At 45.5% G+C, this 24,855-nt stretch overlaps 1 protein-coding gene across 2 annotated transcripts in view; it reads left to right on the top strand.

Annotated features, from left to right (window-relative positions):
- LOC309557876 (uncharacterized protein) overlaps positions 1-24,855 on the top strand; it is a 129,155-nt gene that overhangs the window by 633 nt on the left and 103,667 nt on the right. For both annotated transcript variants that reach the window (XM_082260684.1, XM_082260682.1), the window contains exon 2: positions 8,525-8,651. In XM_082260684.1, coding sequence (XP_082116810.1) covers positions 8,525-8,651 — 127 coding nt within the window. The remainder of the gene's footprint in view (positions 1-8,524; positions 8,652-24,855) is intronic.

Genomic DNA, 24,855 nt, shown 5'->3' with positions numbered 1-24,855 from the left:
CCTCCTGATTGGCTGAGATATAGCCGCAGAGCGTTTGGCACCCGCTGCTGCCAAACAAAGTCAGTGAGCCAATCAGGAGAGAGAGGGGACGGGGCAGAACAGCAACTCCATGTCTGAATGGACACACAGAGCTGCAGCTTGGCTCAAATGCCCCCATAGCAAGCTGCTTGCTGTGGGGGCACTGGATAGGAGGGAGGGGCCAGGAACGAGGGACCATAGAAGAGGAGGATCCGGGCTGCTGTGTGCAAAACCAACTGCACAGAGGGAGGAAGTATAACATGTTTGCTATTTAAAAAAAAAAAGAGACTTTACAATCACTTAAACCAGCTCTGGACCGGAAGATTTTCCCCCTTAATGACCAGGCCATATTTGGCGATTCAGCACTACGTTACTTTAAGTGCCGGTTCACACTAATACGACTTGTCAGGCGACTTGGTCAGCCTGGCAAGTTGTGCACCGTCGCGGTCATTGAGTAGTACAGGAACGGTTCTAATAGGAGCGTCACAAGTCGCTCCGACTTAGAAAAAGGGTCCTGTACTACTTCGGGGCGACCTGGAGGCGACTTGCATAGACATTCATTTTATGAAGTCCGTGCAAGTCACGTTGAAGTCGCGCTGCACGCGACTTCACAGGTCGCCCCCTAAGTCGGAGCGACCTAGTGTGAATCGGCACTAACGGACAATTGCACGGTCGTGCGACGCCGTACTTAAAGCGGAGTTCCACCCTGGGAAAGTTTTTTTTTTTAAAATACCCCCGGAACAGTCAGGGCTAGTACATTCCACAATGGATAGCCTCTGATCTGTCCCGGGTTGCACTTACCTTTTAGGAGAAATACTTACCTTGAAAAAGTATTGTCCAGCGCTGCCATCTCAGGTGTGGGCAGCTTGAAGCCAGCGCAATCCTCTTCTGTGTCCTCTTCCGTCTTCTTCGGTCCCACGATGCACTGCACCGGCCCCGCCGTCACTTCCGGTGTCGCAGCGTCATCCCTGCACAGCTTCTTGGCATGCTCAGAAGCTGTTTAGCAAGGTATGACGGCGCCTGAACCGGAACTGACGTCGGGGCCGATGCAGGCGCATTGATTCCTGGGAGCGATGACGTTCAGCTCCCAGGAATCATTGCATGCCAGGAAGTGACGACTCGCCGTGGCCACCGAGGGGAGGAAGAAGGAAGTAAGGTGAGTATATTTTCTTCTAAAACAAGGTAAGTAAAAAAAAAAAAAAAAATTGCGATTATCCATTTGTTTTTCAGGTGACCCGGAGCAAGAAGATGGAGGTAAGTATAATTTTAGGGTGGAACTTCGCTTTAAATAAAATTGATGTCCTTTTTTTTCCCACAAACAGAGCTTTCTTTTGGTGGTATTTGATCACCTGTGCGATTTTTTTTTTTTTTTTTTGCACTATAAACAAAAAAGCGACAATTCTGAAAAAAAAAAAAAAACAATATTTTTGACATTCTGCTATATAACATTCTCAAAAAAAAAAAATTAAAAATCAAAATTTTTTTAACATTTTAGGCCAATTTGTTTTCTGCTACATGTTCATTCGCTTCGCGCAGTGCTCACCCTTTTTTGAAGTCTATTAGAGCCTCTGGCTCTAATCACGTGCTCCAAAAAAAAAAAAAATCCCCAATTGGAATCCATGTGTCCGGCACCCTGCATGTAGATTAGGGGAGGGGGGCGGCGCCCCTGCGCCCCCCAAGGGACAGGCCGCCACTGTTCAAAATACATCTGACCATTTTTGGGATTCAACTCATGCAAGTTGTGTCATAATGGAACTTCACCACCCAGGAGGAGAAATCATTATAGCTGAAATACAAGAACTCATCTTTTGTAAACTTACATTGGGCCAGCTTTGATAAATGTAAGCATTCATATCCCATATCCGGAGAAATGCCGGGGATGCTGTAAATCACTGTAGTAGACAATGCTACATACTGTATAGTGAGAGCAGTGATATTTTGAGTTCTGTCCAAGAGGCTTCCCTTTTGTGTATTGGTCAGGGCCGGCCTTAAGTGTTCAGGCGCCCTGTGCGAGCTAATCCTGTGGCGCCCACGCATTTTCTTGCACCTTTTTTGCACTTTATTTTACTTTTCTTTTTTATGATCACTAATAACTTAGCCCCCCTTACATCAGAGACCCCCACACAGAGCCCCCTTTACATCAGAGACCCCACACACAAAGTCCCCCTTAATTTAGAGCCCCCCTACATCAGAGAGCCCCCACACAGAGCCCCCCTCACATCAGAGACCCCCCCACACAAAGCCCCCCTCACATCAGAGACCCCCCACACAAAGCCCCCCTCACATCAGAGACCCCCACATCAGAGAACCCCCACACAAAGCCCCCCTCACATCATAGACCCCCCCCCCCACACATCAGAGACCCCCCCACAAAGCCCCCCTCACATCAGAGACCCCCACACACAGAGCCCCCCTCACATCAGAGACCCCCCCACACAAAGCCCCCCTAACATCAGAGACCCCCTACACACACACAAAGCCCCCCTCACATCAGAGACCCTCCCACACAAATCCCCCCTCACATCAGAGACCCCCACACAAAGCCCCCCTTACATCAGAGACCCCCACATCAGAGAACCCCCACACAAAGCCCCCCTCACAGCAGAGACCTCACACACAGAGCCCCCTTACATCAGAGACCCCCCACACATTACCTCCCGCTGTGCGGCCTGAATCGCCTGATCTTCTGTGAGCTGTGATGGCCGCACGGCGCCCTTGTTGCCCATGGCGCCCTGTGCGGCCGCACAGTTTGCACACCCCAAAGGCCGGCCCTGGTATTGGTAGCATGGGGTAGCTCACTTATCACCTCCACTTTTTGCAGAACGCTTTGTAATATTTCAACTAATACAAACCATTTTCTGATTGGACGAGGTGGAGAGGAGGTACAGTGCCATCATGATCTCTACCTTTAAAAAAATACAAGGTGTTTTTATGAGTGGTGGAGGTCCATAGTGCATGATCTTCTGTGTTCAGTGTACAGAGGGCAAATTGGTCACACTAGAACCCAGAAATATATGGCTCTAACTCCAGATCGCACTACTACCAGGGCCATCTTACTGAATGGGCATGCTGGGTAGTTGCCCAGGGGCCCCACTTGCCTGGGGGGCCCCACCTGCCCAGCAACCCAGCCCCAGCCAAGCATTAGTCCCAATTCCTGTGTGCATCCCGCCACCGAACTTAGCAGGTGGCAAGCGCCTGTCGGGACACTTGGGCCGTGGAGTGGGAGCTCACAACTGCAGGAGTGCCTGTCCGCCTCCATGGGAATAGGCACACACAGGACAGTCGAGTCTGATTCCCGTATGTGTTCACCGGACCCAGCCGTCAAAACTTGGAAGCTGTCATTAGCCTGGCACTGCTGTTCCAATAAATGTCGCCTTATTGATAATTTGCATTTTTATTCTCGTGGGTGATTGTGTAGGCGGGGCCCCAGTGACCTGCATGGCCCGGGGGCCATTCAATGCTCTTAAGATGGCACTGACTACTACAGTGATTTACAGCATCCTCAGCGGCCCTCCGGATATCAGATATGCAAACTTACATTGAGCAAAGCTGGCCAGCTGTAAGTATGCAAAAACAGAGTTCCTGGAGTCAGAGGCGTAACTAGAACCTTCAGGGCCCCGGTGCAAGAAACCATGAAGGACCCCCCCGGACCCCTGGCCAGGGCCCTTCCCTTTAAGCCTGGGACTCTTCCCACTGATCCTGCGGCCCTTTACTCTCATTGCAGGACCCTTTCACAAGTTCTGCAGTGAGCCCCCTTCCTGCCATCTTGGGGCCTCCCCACAGTGGTGGAATGCCACCCCCGGTCCCGGTCGCAAGTGTGACCTTTGTGATCCTGGAAGTTCACCCACTGGTGTCAGTAGTTTTTATTTTTTGGTATATTAATTGTATTATTTTTTATCATTTTATTTTATTTTGTTACAATGTCACTGACTATGACTCTGTCCATTCAGAAAAGGAAGGAGCTGGTAAATTACATATTTACTGACCCCTTCCTGGTTCTCTATTGTGTCACATCCCCTGCAGCAGCTGGCAGGAGAGGGGAGGGAGCACAGTGGGGGGGGGGGGCAGGGGAGCACACAGGGGCCCAGAGACAGCAGAACACAAGTGAACTGGATAGGAGGAGTGGCGGGGGCAGCATACAGAGGAACCAATCTCCTCCATTTTCCTCCTGCAGCTACAGAAGGAAAAAGGAGGACGGTGATTTCTCTACATGCTGCCCCCGCCACTCCTTCTATCCAGGTGTACAGGGGAGGAGCACAGGCACCCTGGAGCATGGGGCCCGGTTGCAATTGCAACCCCTGCAACCCCTGTAGTTACACCCCTGACATGGACTACAGCTATCACCTCTATAGCTATCTTTATGACACATTTCTCTCAACCAAAAATGCTTCTTTACCTCTCTGACATATTCTTAACTAACTGATCTTAAGGTTTTCTTTTTGTTTTTTGTTTTTTTTTTACATTTACTGAGGTATTATTAATACGCTTTTAATGATGTAACTTTTTGCACCATTTGCCAGTTCTTTCTTTTTTAGTTTCCATGAAATGTTTCTTGCTCTTTATGGCCCGTACACACGTGCAGGTTGTCGGCCGAAAAGCTTCGGCCGACGAACGATCGGCCGATTTTCGGCTTGTTAGTATGATGCTTCCGACAGCCGACAACGCACTTTCGGCCGAAAAGAATCTGTTGTGCAAGCATTAAAATTTTTGTATGCCGACACCAGAATGGCCGATTGTTCGCAAGTCAGTACAGGATTCGGCCTACAGACAGCAGATTTGCAAGACTGGGCATGCTCAGAAAAGAAAAAACACAGGGAAAGTTAACCATCACATGACATCACTTCTGCAGTCGGCTGTAGTCGGCGGACAAAATTCTTGTGCAGTCTTTTGCACTTTTCAACAGACACGACAGCCCGGGGACAAAAGACGGCCGATCGTTCGGCCGACGATCGGTACGTGTGTACGGGGCTTAAGAATGTCTTTTCAATTTTTTGCTTCTCCTTCCCCATTCACATTGCATTTAACTTTCACACCAGATGACCATAATGTTGCTGATATATTGGGCCCGCTATTGATTAACTTCATGATTGGTTGCTGTGCGCTCCTGCTCCCAGGTGGCTAGGAAAAGGTTATTTTACATAGTAGATGCAATGTTTTTCATCAATTCTTTCCTAAAGAAGAAATTCCAGTATTACTGGGTGTAACCGAACCGCTATGTGAGGTGAAGACTAAAATAGATTAACTGCATGTTTAACCACCAAGTCTTTTTAGTTAATTAACCACTTCATTGCCTTCTCTTTCTACACTGTTAAATTCAGAATACCTTTAGGATATACAACTTCTTTAATTTCTAAAATAATTTGTCCATAGAAGATAACTACGGTGTATCGGCAGACAAGGGGAGTGTAAAAGTGGAAATGTCCATTCAAAATTCATCAATAGTATCTCTTTCTTATATATTATCCATTGTGGTCTCCCCAGTGACGTAGCGTGGGTTGTCAGCGCCCGGGGCAAGGCAAGTAATTTGCGCCCCCTAACCTGCAGACTTTTAGCACTCCCTGAGTCCCTTCCTACAATAGTACTGACCAGCCTGATTCCTATACTGACCTACCAGTCCACTACGCTAACATACCTGATTCCTGTACTGGCCACTATACTGACCTACCTGTCCACGACACTGACCCTTACACTGACCTACCTGATTCCTACCTGCCCACTACACTACACTGCCCACTACACTACACTGCCCACTACACTACACTGACCACTACAATACCCACTACACTGTCAACTACACTACACTACCCACTACACTACACTATACTGCCCACTACACTACCCACTACACTACACTGCCCACTACACTACACTGTTAACTACGCCTCCTCCCCAGGCTGTGTCTAGTCCTGCAGCCAGCAAAATGACTTACCTGTTTTCATGATCCATCAGCTCTGTCACATGGTGAAGACGAGCCCTTACAGGGGGCGGGTCAGGGAGGATTGTGAGAGCTTAGAGGAGGCGGGACGGAGGCACATGCAGAGCTGACTTAGAAGACAGTGAGGCGGGCTCCAGAAGCGAGGCGGGGCTCTGCCACTGGCCAGCCCTGCTGCTGCACATGACAATGTTGGCCCAATCACAGGGCGCCGGCCATCGTTTAGCCTGAAGATGGCGGCGGCTGGAGTGACACGCTAGGAAGAATTTTTAAAGTTTGCTAGAGTGACACTGGTGCGGGATGCGCCCCCCCAAATGTTGCGCCCGGTGCGGCCCGCCCCCCCTGCACCCCCCACGCTACGCCACTGGGTCTCCCAAACTTCCCCAAACTGTTGTTACAAGAGTGGAAGTTCACAATTATTGAAAATGTCTTTGTATGCTGTTGTATGAACTCTGTCATTTAGATGAAGGTCCTCATATGTTTTTTTGTATAAATCTTTTTATTAAATTTTAACATGAAGATACAAACAGTAGGGATATACATTTCCAAGGAGTAAGGCTCGGTTCACACTACGGCGCTCCGACTTAGGGGGCGACCTGGGAAGTCACGTGCACCACGACTTCGGCACGACTTGCACGGACTTCATAAAATGAATGTCTATGCAAGTCGCCTCCGAGGTCGCCCCGAAGTAGTACAGGATCCTTTTTCTAAGTCGGAGCGACTTGTGTCACTCCTATTAGAACCGTTCCTGTACTAAACTATGGGATGCGACGGTGCGTGACTTGTCAGGCTGACCAAGTCGCCTGACAAGTCGTACGTGGTGCCATTGCTGACAGCATACAATGGGAGGGGTTTTCTTTGTTAAGTACCGCCCTTTTATAATCAACTATCTGCTGGACACCTGTTTAATAAAAAATTACACTCATCTATAGTTGAATTCTTGTTAATTAGGATTTTGTTGTCTAAAATGTATCTTAGCTCCTAAGACTTTCATTGGGGTATATTAATTTTTGCAACATTCTTAACCGCTTGCCGACCGCCGCACGACTATTTACGGCGGCGGTCAGCCCCTCACAGGCAAAGTGATGTAGGACTACGTCACTAGCCAGTGAGCCTCAAGGGGACGAGCCACCAACTGCCGGAGGTGCGCTCCCACCCCGGCTCGTTCCCTAAGCAGTCCGCGCGTGTGACCAGTGGACCCGATGTCCTCCGGTCACTCGCGATCTCCCCGTGGAGGGGGAGAAAGGCAGGCGGCTAATGTAAACAAAGCCGTCTTTCATTCTCCCTTGTGTAAGAACAGAGATCATACGGTCCTGCTATGTAGGATCGTATGTCTCTGTTGTTACACCACTAGCCACACCCCTTTACAGTTAGGCTGGCCATACACTATACAATTTTCTTATTCAATTTCCTTTAGATTTACCTTAAACTATGTAGTGCAAGGGCCTGCCTGATTGCATACAAATTGAAAGTGTTTAGGTTTGACCCTATATTACATGGTTTTGGTAAATCTAAAGGAAAGTTGAACAAGAAAATTGTATAGTGTATGGCCAGCCTTAGAAGCACGCCCCTAGGGACACACTTAACCCCTTGATCACCAATAAAGTTAACCCCTTCTCTGCCAGTGTCATTTTTACAGTAACAGTGCATATGTATAGCACTGATTACTGTAGTAATGTCACTGGTACCCCCAAAAGTGTCAAAAATGTCAGTCAGGGGTCCGATCTGTCCGCCGCAATGTCGCAGTCCCGCAAAAAAAAATCGCAGATCGCCGCCATTACTCGTTAAAAAAAAAATGACAGAAATAGTTAGTAAACGCAATAACTTTTGCGCAAACCAATCAAAATATGCTTATTGCGATTTTTTTTTTACCAAACATATGTAGCAGAAAACAAATTGGCCAAAAATGTTAAAAAAAATTGATTTTTACATTTTTTTGGGGGAATTTCATATAAAAAAATGTGAAAAATATTGTTATTTTTTTAAAATTTACGCTCTTTTTTTGTTTATAGAGCAAAAAGTAAAAATCGCACAGGTGATCAAATACCACCAAAAGAAAGCTCTGTTTGTGGGAAAAAAAGAATGTCAAATTCGTTAAGTCAGGTCAGGAAGGGGGTAAAATCTTCCAGGGCTTAAGTGGTTAAATGAATTTGTTAGGAAAAATATTTTTTTGTTTGTGCAAATTAACAAATCTTGGTTGCAATTAATGGCCAGCATATGTGGGAGTATTTTGCAGCATAGTGTGCCATAGAAAATGTTGGTTCTTAAAGGAAAGTAAAGGTTTTCTGACTGTTGGGGTGTACTCATTTATGCTGATCACTGTAGGTTTTTTTTTTATATTCCCAAGCTTTTACCTCTGGGATGTTTCTTAGGATTTATTGTCTATATGCTTTTTTAGATGCACATCTTGCAGCTTAATGATTAGCAGCATGCATTTGAATTTATCTTTCACATATGATTCAATTTTAAATGTATATAATTATCCATAATGTCAGCAAGTACAATGACAGCAAGTGCAGCGCTGGGTACAAAGTTGCTTTTCCCTTCTTTTCTTTACTGGGTTTTATTATCTAGGAAATTTTAATCCACTGGATCAACCTGTGGAGTGGAAAGAGAACTTTAAAGAAGCAATGTCAGCCCTGGAAGATAGCGACCTGGTCAAAAATACCACCGACTTCCTTGTCCCCCTATTTATTTACAGGTGAGATGTGTTATCTTCACTAGAACAAAAATGGACTGAATGTTAGCTCTTGGAGACATTTTCAGGCCTCTGAGGGTTAAAGTTATGATCACAACTTCTAGATCAGGGGTCTTCAAACTATGGCCCTCCAGTTGTTCAGGAACTGCAATTGCCATCATGCCTAGTCACTAGGGATGATCGAACTTTTGAAAAGTTCGGTTCGGCCAGAACACCCGAACTTCCCGAAAGTTCGGGTCCGGATTCCAGAACCCCATTGAAATCAATGGGACCCCTAACTTCGGTAATCAAAAAACACAATTTTGAAGCCCTAAAACCCAATAAATGCCCCTAAAAAGTGCCTTCTGTTCTGGGTCATGCCCCAGGGACTATTAATCAAACAAAAAAAAGTTCTTAAAAATTGTTGTTTTTGATAGAGAGCCAATTATTGAAAAAATTATTAAAAAAAAAAAAAAAAAGAGATTTCTTTGGATTTAGTGTCTGGGGGGTCTAAAAAGTGTACCTGTGAAGTTTCAGCTCTGTAGCATGTCCAGAACCAGAAAAAAAAAAGATAATTTTTCTTAGAATTTTTATTAGCGCAGGGATGGGGTTCCGCTTCTTTCACACCTGGGCGTTTTTGTTTCAGGCGTTTATTGGGCATTTTTTGGACGTCTTTGGAGGCAGGCATAACATCTGAACTTCTGTATAGGGGTATATATACACACACACATATATGTATATATATATATATATATACACATACACACATATAGGTGTGAAAGGAGCGGAACCCCATCCCTAAATTATTTCAGTAGCGCAGGGATGGGGTTCCGCTCCTTTCACACCTATATGTGTGTATGTGTATATATATATATATGTGTGTGTGTATATATACCCCTATACAGAAGTTCAGATGTCATGCTTGCCTCCAAAGACGCCCAAAAAATGCCCAATAAACGCCTGAAACAAAAACAACCAGGTGTAAAAGGAGTGGAACCCCATCCCTGCTCTACTAAAAATTCTAAGAAAAATGATCTTTTTCTCTGGCGGTCACCCTGACATGGATGAGTTCGGTCACCCTGGCATAGCAGTCAGAGTCAGTTCACCCTAAACTACATTACGGTCACCCTGACACCTAACACTTTCCCTACAGAAACTAGATTATTTAATCTAACTATAGTGGTATATAGTACCCTAACTACACTGCATATCCCTTTCCTCACACTAATAATTGCTAAATGACACTGGAGCAGCAGGAGTAACAGAAATGCTTCCACTCTCTTCCACAGCCTCTCTATTACAGTGCAAGAGATTTGGCAGGGCTATGTTATATACTGGGGGGGGCGTATTCACTACTGATTGGCCTCTGGACCCCTAGTCACTCCAATCACATTCCTAGCAGACTCCTGCCCCCTCAATTGGCTTTTACTGATGTCTCAGGCCCAATCACAGGCTTTTAAAGCCCAGTTCCTGTCCCATTGCATTTTGGGCGGTTCTGGTGGCCGAATTCCGAACTTTTACCGCAAAAAGTTCAGAATTCGGCCAAATTTCGAACAGCCAATGAACCGTTCAATCATCCCTACTAGTCATGTCTGTGAATGTCAGAGTTTTACAATGCCTCATGGGATGTGTAGTTCTGCAACAGCTGGAGGGCCGTAGTTTGAGGGTCCCTGCTCTAGATCCCTATTCCTAATAAAATTGATTTGGTTTCCCTTTGATTTTTACTCAGACATGAGCTTTTTGCATCTGTCCTGGCTTCTTTTTCAGCATCCTACACTGTATATCCATGCAGGGCCGCTGATGGAGGGGACCACCAGTCCTCCTGTAGGGGGCCCAGGCACACAGGGGGGCCCCAACATCACGGGGAATCGGTGCGGCCGGGCAAAGGGGCAACTACAGAAGGAAGCCTTGTGCAGCTCTCTGCAGCAGCTGAAAGCCAGTTTCTCCCCCTCCTGCCAGCTTTCAGCTGCTGTGAGGAGAGACACAGACACAGGGCATCATTCCTGTAATTGCTTCTCTGACACCGATCCCCCCCTCCCTGTTCTGCCTGCTTCGAATCCCCCCTCTCCCCGTGTCCTGTGCCCCCCTTTCACTGTGCCGCATCCCCCTCCCAGAGTGCTGCAGGCTTCCCTGTCCTGTAACAAAATAACAAATTCTAAAAAAATAATAATAATAATTAGACATTGTAATAAATCATTTCAAAAAATGTAAAATAACATAATTGTAAACATGTTTAACATTTAAAAACAAAAATTATTTATATATATATATTTTTTTTTTAACAATTAAAAATGGCTAATTCACACAGGTTCTCTGTTATTATGTGTCGGCTAATAATGATATTACTGTATTTCTAGTGAAAATATTGTCTTGATATATTCAGGGGGGGGGGGGCTTCAAGGTAGGTTGTACAGTCCCTGTGATTTCTATCAGCAGCCCTGCATCCATGTTGGCATTGTCTTCCATTTGCATCCACCCTCCTACCCTTTATACTAGTGATCGACTACTAAAAGACCCCAAACCCCTCCCCCTCCTGCACTTAAAAGCATTCAAAATGCCAAGTTTGGCTGTTTTGAACTCTGACATTTTTTTTTTTTAATCTGGCGCCAGACACTTATGACATCACTTCCGGGTTTTTGCATGGAGACCCGATCGGAGCCGAATGCAGCTTTGATTGGGTCTTCGACGGCCATGCAGGCTGGTTGCCCGGGTCTCTCTCCGCGGGCGAGCCACGGAAGGCAACGGAAGGGGGGGGAGTATGTCCCCTCCCGCTCCTTGTAATGACAGCCGAGCGGCTTCTCACAAGTCTTCTTACAAGTCAGCCGACTGTCAGCTATGGACACCGGTACTGGGGTGATGCCTCTAGCTGCAGACATCACTCCGGTACCAGCACTTTCCCAAAATATCGGCAATACCGGTAACCTCCGGGGCCGATTCCGATATATCGGGGAAAGTACAGATCGGCCCTCAATATATCGGCTTTCATTTACTTGATAAATGTGTGTATTTTTAAAGTCTTTATTAGGGGCCAACTAAGTGATTTTTAGATGAAAAGTTGCTGATTTATTTTTTGCCTGAACAAAATTTGCTTGAAATAAAAAAAAAAAAAAACACATTTTAACCACTTAACCTTCCTAGCGGTATTCCCGAGCGTGACTCGGGGTTAGATTTTAGAGCCAAAAGCGGTAACCCCGAGCCACACTCGGGGTACCGCTAGGAAGATCGCTGGATCCTGGTAGAGGTTTTACTTACCTTTTCTCCGGGATCCAGCGATGTATGTGGGCGGTATGCGGCGGCGGAGCTTCCTCCCGATCGTCTGCGAGCCCCGGCTTCCGTCTCCGGCGACGTGACATCTGCCGGGGGGTGGAACCGGCGGCAAATTCAAATGTAAAAACACACTGATACCATTCAAAATAAAAAAATTCACATTACATTACCCCCCAGTGCCCTTTCCTGCAGTTTTACTGTACTTTTTATGTATATATATATATGTAATTCTTGTGAATGAGCAGCCCAAACCAACTGTATACAATATATATATATATATATATATATATATATATACAATATATATAATAAATGTATACAGTTGGTTTGGGCTGCTCATTCACAAGAATTGCATGCAAAATAATGGTACCGCTTTCAGCACCTAAAATCCAAAAGAATCATACCGCCAGGGAAGTTAAGCCCCGGAAGATTTTACCCCCTTCCTGACCAGGGCCTATTTTGCGATTCGGCACTGCGTGACTTTAACGGACAATTGCGCGGTCGTGCGACGCTAAACGAATTTGACGTCCTTTTTTTCCCACAAACAGAGCTTTCATTTGGTGGTATTTGATCACCTGTGCGATTTTTTGATCATGCGCTATAAACAAAAAAAGAGCAACAATTTTGCAAAAATAACAATATTTTTCACATTTTTTTATATGAAATTCCCCCCAAAAAAATGTAAAAATCTAAATTTTTTGACATTTTCGGCCAATTTGTTTTATGCTACATATGTTTGGTAAAAAAAAAATCGCAAAAAGCGTATTTTGATTGGTTTGCGCAAAAGTTATTGCGTTTACTAACTAAGGGAAAGATTTTTGTCATTTTTGTTGTTTTTTTTTAACGAGTAATGGCGGCGATCTGCGATTTTTTTTGCGGGACTGCGACATTGCGGTCGGACAGATCGGACCCTTGACTGACATTTTTGACACTTTTGGGGTTACCAGTGACATTACTACAGTAATCAGTGCTATACATATGCACTGTTACTGTAAAAATGACACTGACAGGGAAGGGGTTAACTTTTTTTGAGAGGGAGGGGTTAACTGTGTCCCTAGGGGCGTGTTTCTAACTGTGATTGGATGTGGCTTGAGGTGTAAGCACAATGATCAACGGTCCTACATAGCAGAACCGTCTGATCTCCATTCTTACACAGGGGAGAATGACAGGCGGCTGTATTTACATTAGCCGCCTGCCTTTCTCCCGGTGTAACGGATGATCGCGAGTGAGCGGCGGACATCGGGTCCGCCGGGGACACGCGCGGGGGAGTCCGTGACCGCGCCTCTGGCGGCGCGCGCTCGCTCCCTAGAGCCTCACAGGCTAACGACGTAGCCCTACGTCGCTTTGCCTGTGAGGGGCTGACCGCCGACGTAAATAGTCGTGCGACGGTCGGCAAGTGGTTAAGAAAACTTTCTTACGTGGCTTAGTAAAGTGTTTTTTCTTTCTTAAGTTATTGTGTATTTCATTGTTAAGAAAAATTTGCAACAGAAAGAGTAACATAAAAAAAGGAAGTACACACGTACTTGTATTTTTTTTTTTCCTTTTTGTGCATTTTATTGATTTTTTAAAAATAAAGTTCCACCCCCCCTTCCCTCCCTTCCCCAAATAAGGAAAAACATTCATACTGTACTGACATTTTACGTTTTAATGTTTTATCTTTTTTTGCGAAAAAAATCAAAATGACAGTGATATAACCAAAAACATGTATTGATATGTGTCGGTATAAAATGTATGTATTGTAGATATAAGTGTATACAGGGCTTTTTTTTCAGTGGGAACGTGGGGGAACGCAGTTTCAGCACCTCCAGCACCTAATGTATGCAATAGCAAGGGGTGTATTGGAGGGTCTATTGATGTTGTCTGCTGGGGGATTTATTTTCACTGATGGGGATCTGTTTATGTGTGAGGGTTTATTATTGCTTGTGGGGGATCTATTGTTGCTGGGGGTCTTATGTTGCTGGTAGGAATCTACTGTTGAGGAAGAGGTCTATTGTTGTTGGCTGCTGGAGGGTCTATTCATTATGGTTGCTGAGAGATCTCTTGTTGCTGCTGGACATCTAATGTTGCTGGGGTGAATCTTTTGTTGCTGAAGGTGGTATTTTGTTGTGGGTGGTCCATTGTTTCTTTGTATGGGGTTCTATTGTTGGGGGGGGGCTATTGTTGCTGGGGTGGGGCCTATTGTTAATGGCTCCAGGGGATCTATTTGACTGTTTTTCTTGTTATTAGACCAGAACAAGCTTTATACAAATTATTTAGATCCACAAAATGATACTTGGGGCAGTACCGGGAGATGTGTAGGGGGTGGAACCAAGGGACGGTGCTTGGAGGTGTGTAGGGCACGGAGACAAGGGGGTCTCAGAAGGGGGAGATCCTGCACCATCTCTGAGAAAAAAAACCTGTATTTATAGTATTTATTTTATATACAGCATTTCACAAAAGTAAGTACACCCCACACATTTTTGGAAATATTTTATTCTATCTTTTCATGTGACAACACTGAAGAAATGACACTTTGCTACAATGTAAAGTAGTGAGTGTACAGCTTGTATAACAGTGTAAATTTACTGTCCTCTCAAAATATCTCAACACACAGCCATTAAAGAGGAAGAAAACCCTCTGAAAAAAAAACTTGTAAAGACAAAGGCATAATGAGCTAGTATGCATTGCATACTAGCTCATTATGAAGTACTTACCTAAAAACGAAGCCCCCGCACTCTTGCCCGCTCAGCGACATGTTCAGCCGCCCGGTTTCCTGGTTCGCGTCCTCCGGCCATCTGATTGGCCGGAGGCGCGATTACATCACTCCCTCGCATGCTCGCAGGAGCCTCCGTTCACGGCACAGGGCTCTGAGGGAACGAAACGTGTGGCCGTTCCTTCAGCGCGCATGCGCCGATGACGTCATCGGCTGCATGCACAGTAAAAATCTCCTAAACGGTACATGTTTAGGAGATATTTATAGCACCTATAGGTAAGCCTTAATATAGGCTCACCTATTGGTAAAAGTCTTTAAAGTGGGTTTACAACCACTTTAATGTCTAAACTGCTGGCAACAAAAGTGAGTACACCCCTAAATGGAAATGTCCAAATTGGGCCCATTTAGCTATTTTTCACTCCCCGGTGTCATGTGACTCGTTAGTGTTACAAGGTCTCAGGTGTGAATGGGGAGCAGGTGTGTTACATTTGGTGTTATCGCTCTCACTTTCTCATACTGGTCACTGGAAGTTCAACATGGCACCTCATGGGAAAGAACTCTTTGAGGATCTGAAAAAAAGAATTGTTGTTCTACATAAAGATGGCCTAGGCTATAAGAAGATTGCCAGGACTCTGAAACTTAGTTGCAGCACGGTGGCCAAGACCATACAGCGGTTTACCAGGACAGGTTCCACTCAGAACAGGCCTCACCATGGTGGACCAAAGAAGTTGAGGGAACATGCTCAGCGTCATATCCAGAGGTTGCCTTTGGGAAATAGACTTATGAGTGCTGCCAGCATTGCTGCAGAGGTTGAAGGGGTGGGTGTGAAGGGTGGGAGGGGGGGGGGGGTCAGCCTGTCAGTGCTCAGACTATAGTCTGCCCACTGCATCAAACTGGTTTGCATGGCTGTCATCCCAGAAGGAATCCTCTTCTAAAGATGATGCACAAGAAAGCCTGCAAACAGTTTACTGAAGACAAGCAGACTAAGGACATGGATTACTGGAACCATCTCCTGTGCTCTGATGAGAACAAGATAAACTTATTTGGTTCAGATGGTGTCAAGCGTGTGTGGCGGCAATCAGGTGTGGAGTACAAAGACAAGTGTGTCTTGCCTATAGTTAAGCATGGTGGTGGGAGTGTCATGGTCTGGAGCTGCATGAGTGGTGCTGGCACTGGGGAGCTACAGTTTATCGAGGAAACCATGAATTCGGAAGACTGGGCCACAGGGCAATATTCCAACATGATAACGACCCCAAACACACCTCCAAGACAACCACTGCCTTGCTAAAGAAGCTGAGGGTAAAGGTGATGGACTGGCCAAGCATGTCTCCAGACCTAAACCCTATTGAGCATCTGTGGGGCATCTTCAAGCGGAAGGTGGAGGAGTGCAAGGTCTCTAACGCGGTATTTTGTTGTGGGGGGGGGCATTGTTGTATAGGTGATCTCTTGTTTCTTGGGGTCTATTGTTGCTGGCTGCAGGGGATCTATTTTGCTGCTTTTCTTGTTATAATTAACAAGTTCAATACAAATTACTTAGCACCACAGAATGATACTTGGTTCTGTGTTCTCTAAAAGGGGCGATATTCGGAGGTGGGTAGGGGGTGAGACCAAGGGATGTGCTTGGGGGTGGGTAGGGCGCGGAGACAAGGGGTGACTCAGAAGGGGGGAGTTCCTGCACCTACTCTCTGAAAAAAAAAGCCCTGGTTGAACCCACAATGCAAATCTCTAACCTTTTCCCTTCTATAGAGCCAATGTTCTATTTTCTGTTTTTCTTTTTTATTCTATTTAGTGCTAAATGCAAACCTCATCCAGAAGAAGAAAAGGAAATAAAAACTTTTCTTGAGAACTGTGGCAAGATGACAGGTAAATATCCTCCTAGCTAATGTGAGTGAAAATCCTAAAGCAGACCATAGATGGAGCAATTTGATTTCCTGCAGCCATGGGTTGCAGGAAAGAAAAATCACTCGATTTCCCCATCAACACGGTCAGTGTTCATGTAAGAATCACTCCTGCAGAGCCGTTGTGTTCCCCCAACAGGTATTGGCAAGAAATTCAGCTTCATCCACCCTTTCCTTTTTAATATCAGCAGGTGTCAGGAACACGCATTGAGCACTGCCTTATGATTTTATAAATGGAGGTTGTCTATTTCTTTTTTCTTAATTACTATTGGTTGACCATGTAACAATTGTTACGCCTCATGCTCAATGGGTATTTAGCCCCTGTACCTGAGATTTTGGCATTTTTAAGTGGGCAGAAGGCACGAGTGCACTGTGCAGCCTCACTGCCAGCAGCCTGTGGAACTTTATGAGAGGCTGGAAAATTCAGAAGCAGGACTGTGAATCAAGTGGTACTAATATTTAAAGTGGTTGTAAACCCAATTTAATAACCGCTTGCCGACCGCAGCCCGACTATATACGGCAGCGGTCAGCTTCTCCTGGGCAAAGTGACGTATATATACGTCACTAGCCCGCGAGCCAATAGGGGGCGAGCGCGCGCCACCGGAGGCGCGCTCCCGCCCCCGCTCGTTCTCGGACACCCCAGCGCGAGTGACCGGCGGCTTGGATGTCCGCCGGTCACTCACGATCATCCGCTGCAGAGGGAGAAAGGCTGGCGGCTGATGTAAACAAAGCCGCCTGTCATTCTCCCTGGTGTAACTGCAGAGATCATACGATCCTGCTATTTAGGATCGTATGTCTCTGTGGTTACATGAAAATCCACGCCCCTTTACAGTAAGAAACACGCCCCTAGGGACACATTTTACCCCTGCCTCTCCAATAAAGTTAACCCCTTCCCTGCCAGTGTCATTTTTACAGTAACAGTGCATATGTATAGCACTGATTACTGTAGTAATGTCACTGGTACCCCCAAAAGCGTCAAAAATGTCAGTCAAGGGTCCGATCTGTCCACCGCAATGTCGCAGTCCCGCAAAAAAAAAAAAAAACGCAGATCTCTGCAATTACTCGTTAAAAAAAACCCACCAAAAATGACAAAAATCTTTCCCTTAGTTAGTAAACGCAATAACTAGACTGCACACGAATTTTCTCGCCTGACATAATTGATGTGTGAAGTGATGTGATGTGTTGGATTGCTTTCTTTGTGTTCTTTCTTCACTGAGCATGCCCAGTCTTGCTCATTAGATTTTTCCCTGTCGAAATCTGTACTGACTGCACGAAAATCGCCCGTGTTTTGACTGCAGACAAAAATTTTATAGCCTGCACACCAGATTTTTTTCAGTCGAAAAGTCAGAGTCGATTGTCGGAAGCATCATACTAACAAGCCGAAAATCAGCAGATCGGTCGTCGGACGAAAATTCGACGATTTTCGACGCGTGTGTACGAGGCTTAAGTCCCCCTTTCACGTGAGGTGGACTCCACCAGGAGACCGCCTGGTCAGCGAGAAATCTGTCTGCTGATCTTCGCTTAGCAGGTGCTTGTCTGTGTCCTCTCCGCTTATGCAGAGCAGACACAGACACAGCCTGCTCTGCTCTATGGGCGGTCAGATGCAAACGGACCAGGAGTCCGTTTACACCCAACTGCCATCTGTCCCGATCCGCTATAGCAGTGGGGAATGATACCCATCCATCTGTTTTTATCTGGTAAGATTGGATTGGACGTAGGGCAGGACAGGTGCCGGTTTACACCCACTGATCCATAGAGGACAATGAAGGGTCTGATTGGGTTCACCTGAAAAACTGACAGGTGGAACCCTTGAGGATTTATTTTACTCTGGAGAGATTATCAACAAATGAAGTGAAGAAGGACAATCTCCCAAATGGTACACTCATAGTAAAAACCTTGAATAATTAAGAATGATCTTCTTTTTTTTTTTTTAGGAGTTGTGCCCATCATTGTTCTCACTAATAAAGCCCGAGGAGATTTCTTAGAGGCAGAGAAAAAATTCCAACTTATGGGGGCGGAGTCTGTGATCGCCATTGAGAATTACACGAAGGACAGCGATCTGAAAACTCTAGGAAGAAGCACCGACATTCTGAAGATCATAGAGATGGCCCTGGAAAATGTTACATACCACCTGCGTCTACCAAGAAACCCGGAGACAGACCGGATACAAAGGAAGAAATTCCTGCTCAACTACATTCATGAGGCCGTGCTTATATATGAAAAAAATAAGGAAAGCACGAGCCAGAAACCAGAGGAGGAGAAGACGAAACCATTCTGGTTTCTTTGTAAGTTTACAGTAGCGTTGTGAAGAATAGGAATCAGTGGTTACTCCACACTAGGATTCCTATTGGATTTGGCCAATCTGCAACACGCCAGTGATTACTATGTATCACCAGTTGGCCCCACCAAATAGATCTTTTTCTAGTTCACATCCAATCCCCTATTTCCAAGAATACCACACTCCATTCCAGAGTGTGGAATCACTGGCACCCAGTGTTACTTACACAAATTTGTTAATTAACCTCTTGCCGACTGCTCACTGAGCTGGTACTGCGGCAAAGTGGCTCTATTCCGTCCAGCGACGTAGACCTACGTCGCTGGACTCCTCCCCCTGTGGGCGGCGCGCGCGCCGCCGGAGGCTCGCTCCCGCTGTATTCAGACACAGCGGGAGTCGGGCCAGGGGAGGAGAGGCGGTGATCACCGCCGCTCTTCCCTGATCGTCGGGGGTCGAGTGAGGAGATCCGCCCGCTTGTGTAAACAATCTCCTATGTGACAGGCAGTCACAGATTACAGGATTCAGCATAGCTGATCCTGCGATCTGTGTCTGTGTCACTCAATCCCCTCCCCCCCACACACGTCAGTAAGCATGAGGCATACAATTAACCCCTAGATCACCAATAAAGTTAACCCCTTCCCTGCCAGTGTCATTATTACAGTAACAGTGCATATTTATAGCACTGATTACTGTAGTAATGTCACTGGTACCCCCAAAAGTGTCAAAAATGTCAGTCAGGGGTCCGATCTGTCCGTCACAATGTCGCAGTTCCGCAAAAAAAAAAATCGCAGATCGCCGCCATTACTAGTTAAAAAAAAAACAATAAAAATGACATAAATTTCCCGTAGTTAGTATCTGCGATAACTTTTGCGCAAACCAATCAAAATACGCTTATTGCGATTTTTTTACCAAACATATGTAGCAGAAAACAAATTGGCCTAAAATGTTTAAACATTTTGATCTTTACATTTTTTTTTTGGGGGGGGGGGGGGGATTTCATATAAAAAAATTTGAAAAATATTGTTATTTTTTCAAAATTGTCGCTCTTTTTTTGTATATAGAGCTAAAAGTAAAAAATGCAGAGGTGATCAAATACCACCAAAAGAAAGCTCTGTTTGTGGGGAAAAAAAGAACATAAATTTAATTTGGGTACAGCATCGCACAACTACGCAATTGTTCCAGTTTTAAAGCGGTTAAAAATACGCTCATTGAGAATTTTTTTGTCTAAGACATGTAGCTAAATACATTTTGGCCTAAATATATGACAAAAATTTAATATATTGGATATTTTTTAACTGTAAAAGTAGAAAAATATTGTTATTTTTTCAAAATTGTGGCTCTTTTTTTATTAATATCGCAAAAAATCAAAAGTGCAGAGGTGATCAAATACCACCAAAAGAAAGCTCTGTTTGTGGGAAAAAATATACTGCCCACTTTTTTCTAAAATATAAAAGATGAGGTTTTGCCGAGTAAATAGATGCTCAACATGTCAAGTCTTTAAATGATTTCATTGTTACATAGTAGGTGAGGTTGAATAAAGACAATAGTCCATCCAGTTCAACTTGTGTAGGTGTACGTGTGTCGATAATCATTTTCCATATCCCTGGATGTTGTGTTTACTAAGATACAAGTCTGTTAAAACTATCAATACTCCCGGCTGGCACCACCAACTGTGGAAGAGAGTTCCACATTCGTATTGCCCTTACAGTAAAAAGAACCCTACGTAGTTTAAAAGGGAAGTCCATCCTAACACTAAAATCGCTACATCTACAGATACCTTTTCTGAAGCCGCTTCCGTCCGGTCCCACACTGAGCTGTCAGCGACGGCTTCGCTGTGGAGTCGGGTGCAGAAAAGGCAGCCGACAACGGAAGCCTCATAATAACTCTATGGGTGATATCTCGTCCCATTCATTTCACAGCCGTTGTCAGCTGTGTCCTCTGCAGAGCTTTCACCGCTGGAGACTGGATTGGATCGGCTTCAAAAAAGCTATGTATACGGAATTCTTCCTTGCAGGGCTAGATAGGATAGTGTTAGATCGTGGATGTCTGTAGATGTAGCAATTTTAGTGTTAGGGTGGACTTACCCTTATTGGTTAAACTGCTTTTCCTTCATTGTGTGGCCCTGTGTCCTCTTACACTCTCTGAAATTTAATTATTTTTTTCCTACACTGGGATCACCATTGAGATATTTGGATATCACTATCATATCTCTTCTGAAGCGTCTCTTCTCCAGGGAGAATAAGAACACATGAACAAATCGGGTGCTCGGGGGGAAGTTCACCCAATTATCAGCGCCCCATAATGCACTGCGCTGTTGCAGTACATTGATTGCTGACGATCGGCCAAAGCATGCACTGGACCTGTATGCATTGGCCAATCATACCACAATTTCCTGTCAGAGGATGCATTTAGCCAATCATGGCTCAGGGGCTAAGTCCACGCCCCACACTGTACAATGCTGTTGACACAGCAGCCATGTATAGTGTGTGATAATAGAGATTAGGCAGGTAGTTAGTGAATAGTGTGCTGAGTTAAATTAGTGCAGTCAGTGTAGTGTACAGGCATACTCCACTTTTAAAATGTATAGATATGTTGTAGTCCTGGGCCCCCCTCGGTGCTCCCCAAGTTTTGTATCCCTGTCACTTATAGTTTGTGAGCAGTGCCATGCCAAGCTGACCAAGATTTCCCATAGAGACCAATGGTAAAGACAGGGAGCAGTGCCATGCCAAGCAGTCCAATATTTCCCCTAGACGCCAATGTTAAAGACGGGGAGCAGTGCCATGCCAAGCTGACCAATATTTACCATAGATGGCAATGTTAAAGACGGGGAGCAGTGTCATGCCAAGCTGACCAATAATTCCCCTAGACGCCAATGTTAAAGACTGGGAGCAGTGCCATGCCAAGCTGACCAATATTTCCCCTAGACGCCAATGTTAAAGACTGGGAGCAGTGCCATGCCAAGCTGACCAATATTTCCCCTAGACGCCAATGTTAAAGACTGGGAGCAGTGCCATGCCAAGCTGACCAATATTTCCCCTAGACGCCAATGTTAAAGACAGGGAGCAGTGTCATGCCAAGCTGACCAATATTTCCCCTAGACGCCAATGTTAAAGACAGGAAGCAGTGCCATGCCAAGCTGACCAATATTTCCCCTAGACGCCAATCTTAAAGACAGGGAGCAGTGCCGTGCCAAGCAGTCCAATATTTCCCCTAGACGCCAATCTTAAAGATGGGGAGCAGTGCCGTGCCAAGCAGTCCAATATTTCCCCTAGACTCCAATGTTAAAGACGGGGAGCAGTGCCGTGCCAAGCTGACCAATATTTACCATAGATGCCAATGAGCACTGAAAGCTGAAACTGTTCTAGGCAGGAAGTGGGGTGAAAGTTCCCTGTATTGAGGTGGTTAAGGGGAACCCTATGACAGAATTGAAAAAAAAAAACGGCATGGGGTCCCCCCTAAATCTATACCAGGCACTTTGAGTCTGGTAAAGATTTTAAGGGGAACTCCTTGCCAAAATGTATAAAAAAAAAAAAAAACGGCGTGGGGTCCCCCCAAAATCTATACCAGACACTTATCCGAGCATGCAGCCTGGCAGGCCAGGGAAGGGGGGGGGGGATGAGCAAGCGCAACCCCCACCTCCTGGACCATACCAGGCCGCTTGCCCTCAACATGGGGTGGGTTCTTTGAGGTGCCCCCCAAAGCACCTTGTCCCCATGTTGATACATGAATCTGTATGGCTGAATTCGCATTGCACAGACATCGCATGGGATTTGCAAAGCAGTGCACTGTGAATCACATGCAATGTCGGACATCGCTGAAGTGTGAACCGGCAATATCATTTAACCACTTCTGGACCAGAAGATTTCCCCCCTTAATGACCAGGCCATATTTTGCGATTCAGCACTTGCTTTACTTTAACGGACAATTGCACAGTTGTGCGAGACTATACCTAAATAGAATTAATGTACTTTATTTCCCACAAATAGAGCTTTCTTTTGGTGGTATTTGATCACCTCTGCGATTTTTATTTTTTGCGCTATAAACAAAAAAAGAGCGTCAATTCTGAAAAAAAAAAAAAAAACAATATTTTTCACATTCTGCTATGTAACATTCTCAAAAAATAAATGTAAAAATCAAAATGTTTTAACATTTTAGGCCAATTTATTTTCTGCTACATATTTATGGTAAGAAAAATCCCAATAAGCATACTTTGATTGGTTTGCGCAAAAGTTATCGCATCTACTAACTACGGGAAAGATTTATGTAATTTTTATTGTTTTTTTTTTTACTAGTAGCGACCTGGGCGACTAGGGCGGCGACCTGCGATTTTTTGCAGGACTGCGATATTGCGGTGGACAGATCGGACCCTAACTGAATTTTTTGACACTTTTGGGGGGACCAGTGATATTACTACAGTAATCAGTGCTAAAAATATGTACTGTTACTGTAATAATGGCAGGGGAGGGGTTAACACTGTGGGTGATCAAGGGGTTAAATGTGCACCTAGGGGCGTGTTTCTAACTGTGGGGGGCGTAGCTTCTGAGATGACCATAGAGACATGTGATCCTATATAGAAGGATCACAGGCGCTATGTGATCCTTCCAGGGAGAAGAACGGTAAGCTGTGTTTACAACATCTGACCGTCCTTCTCTCTCAGCGGGGAGCGATTGCGGGTGTCAGGCGGCAATCAGAGTCACCTGACCCACGCATCGGCTTCCCCGCTGACAAACGGGGGGTGGGAGTGCACTCGCCCCCTAGCTACAGGCACGTGACCGACGTAGCCCTACGTCGGTTTGCCTGGGAGAGCCGCACTGCCGCAGTAAATACACAGCGTGTGGTCGGCAACCAGTAAATATGGCTGAAAGATGTTCATTAATCATAATCCAGGATAATTTAGCCTTTAGGATATCAAAGGGTAGGGTAATTGTTTTCCAAGACTTGGCTATAGTAATTTTTTTGCTGCTACAAATATAAAATGTATCAATCTTCTTAAGTGTTTAGGGATCTTCAAGGGAGAATAAGTTTAATGTATATACCCATTCCTCATAATTGAGGTCCTTCAGTCCCCTTATTTGTGCGGCCTGTGAAATGGCAACAGTATTCTATATTTCTATTTTTTTTTATTTTCTATATTCTATATTTTCAATAAGCCCATATCCTATCCCATATTTTCCATAACATTTTTTAACCACTTAAAGACCGCCTGCCGCAGTTTTACTGCGGCAGGCAGCCGCTCCTGGTCAAAGTTGACGTAGTACTACGTTGCTTGCTCAGGAGACTCTAGGGGGCGAGCACACACACCGGGATCTGGGGGCCCACTTATTAAAGGGGGGCTTCCAGATTCTGATAAGCCCCCTGCTCGCAGACCCCAACAACCTCCGGCCAGGGTTGTCGGAAAGAGGCCCTTGTCCTCATCAACATGGGGCCAAGGTGCTTTGGGGTGGGGGGGTGCAGAGCTCCCCCCTGCCCCAAAGCACCCATTCCCCCATGTTGAGGGCGTGTGGCTTGGTATAGTCCAGGGGGGGTGGGGCCGCTCGCTTGTCCCTTCCCCTTTCTTGGCCTGCCAGGCTGCATGCTCAGATAAGGGTCTGGTATGGATTTTGGGGGGGCACCCCACACAGTTTTTTCAGAGTGAGGCTACCCTCCAAATCCATACCAGACCCTAAGGGCCTGGTTTGGATCCTGGGGGGGGGGGGGGGACCCCCCATGCTGTTTTTTCCCATTTTGGCGTGGAGTTCCCCCACAAGATTCTCTCGCAAGTCGCGCCTTCCATTCAAATCAATAGGCTCCCATAGGGAACCATTGATTTTGAATGGGAAAAAAAAAAACGTATGACGTGGCTTAAGGCTGTTTAACCACTTAAGCCCCGGAAGATTTTACCCCCTTCCTGACCAGGGCCTATTTTGCGATTCGGCACTGCGTGAATTTAACGGACAATTGCGCGGTCGTGCTACGCTGTACCTAAACAAATTTGACGTCCTTTTTTTCCCACAAACAGAGCTTTCTTTTGGTGGTATTTGATCACCTGTACAATTTTTTGATCATGCGCTATAAACAAAAAAAGAGCGACAATTTAGCAAAAATAACAATATTTTT

Source organism: Pelophylax lessonae (assembly GCF_965119305.1).
Source record: "Pelophylax lessonae genome assembly, chromosome: 6".
Taxonomy (NCBI): Eukaryota; Metazoa; Chordata; class Amphibia; order Anura; family Ranidae; genus Pelophylax; species Pelophylax lessonae.
The sequence above is the reverse complement of the archived record's forward strand: the minus strand, read 5'-3'. Positions and strand labels throughout refer to the sequence as shown.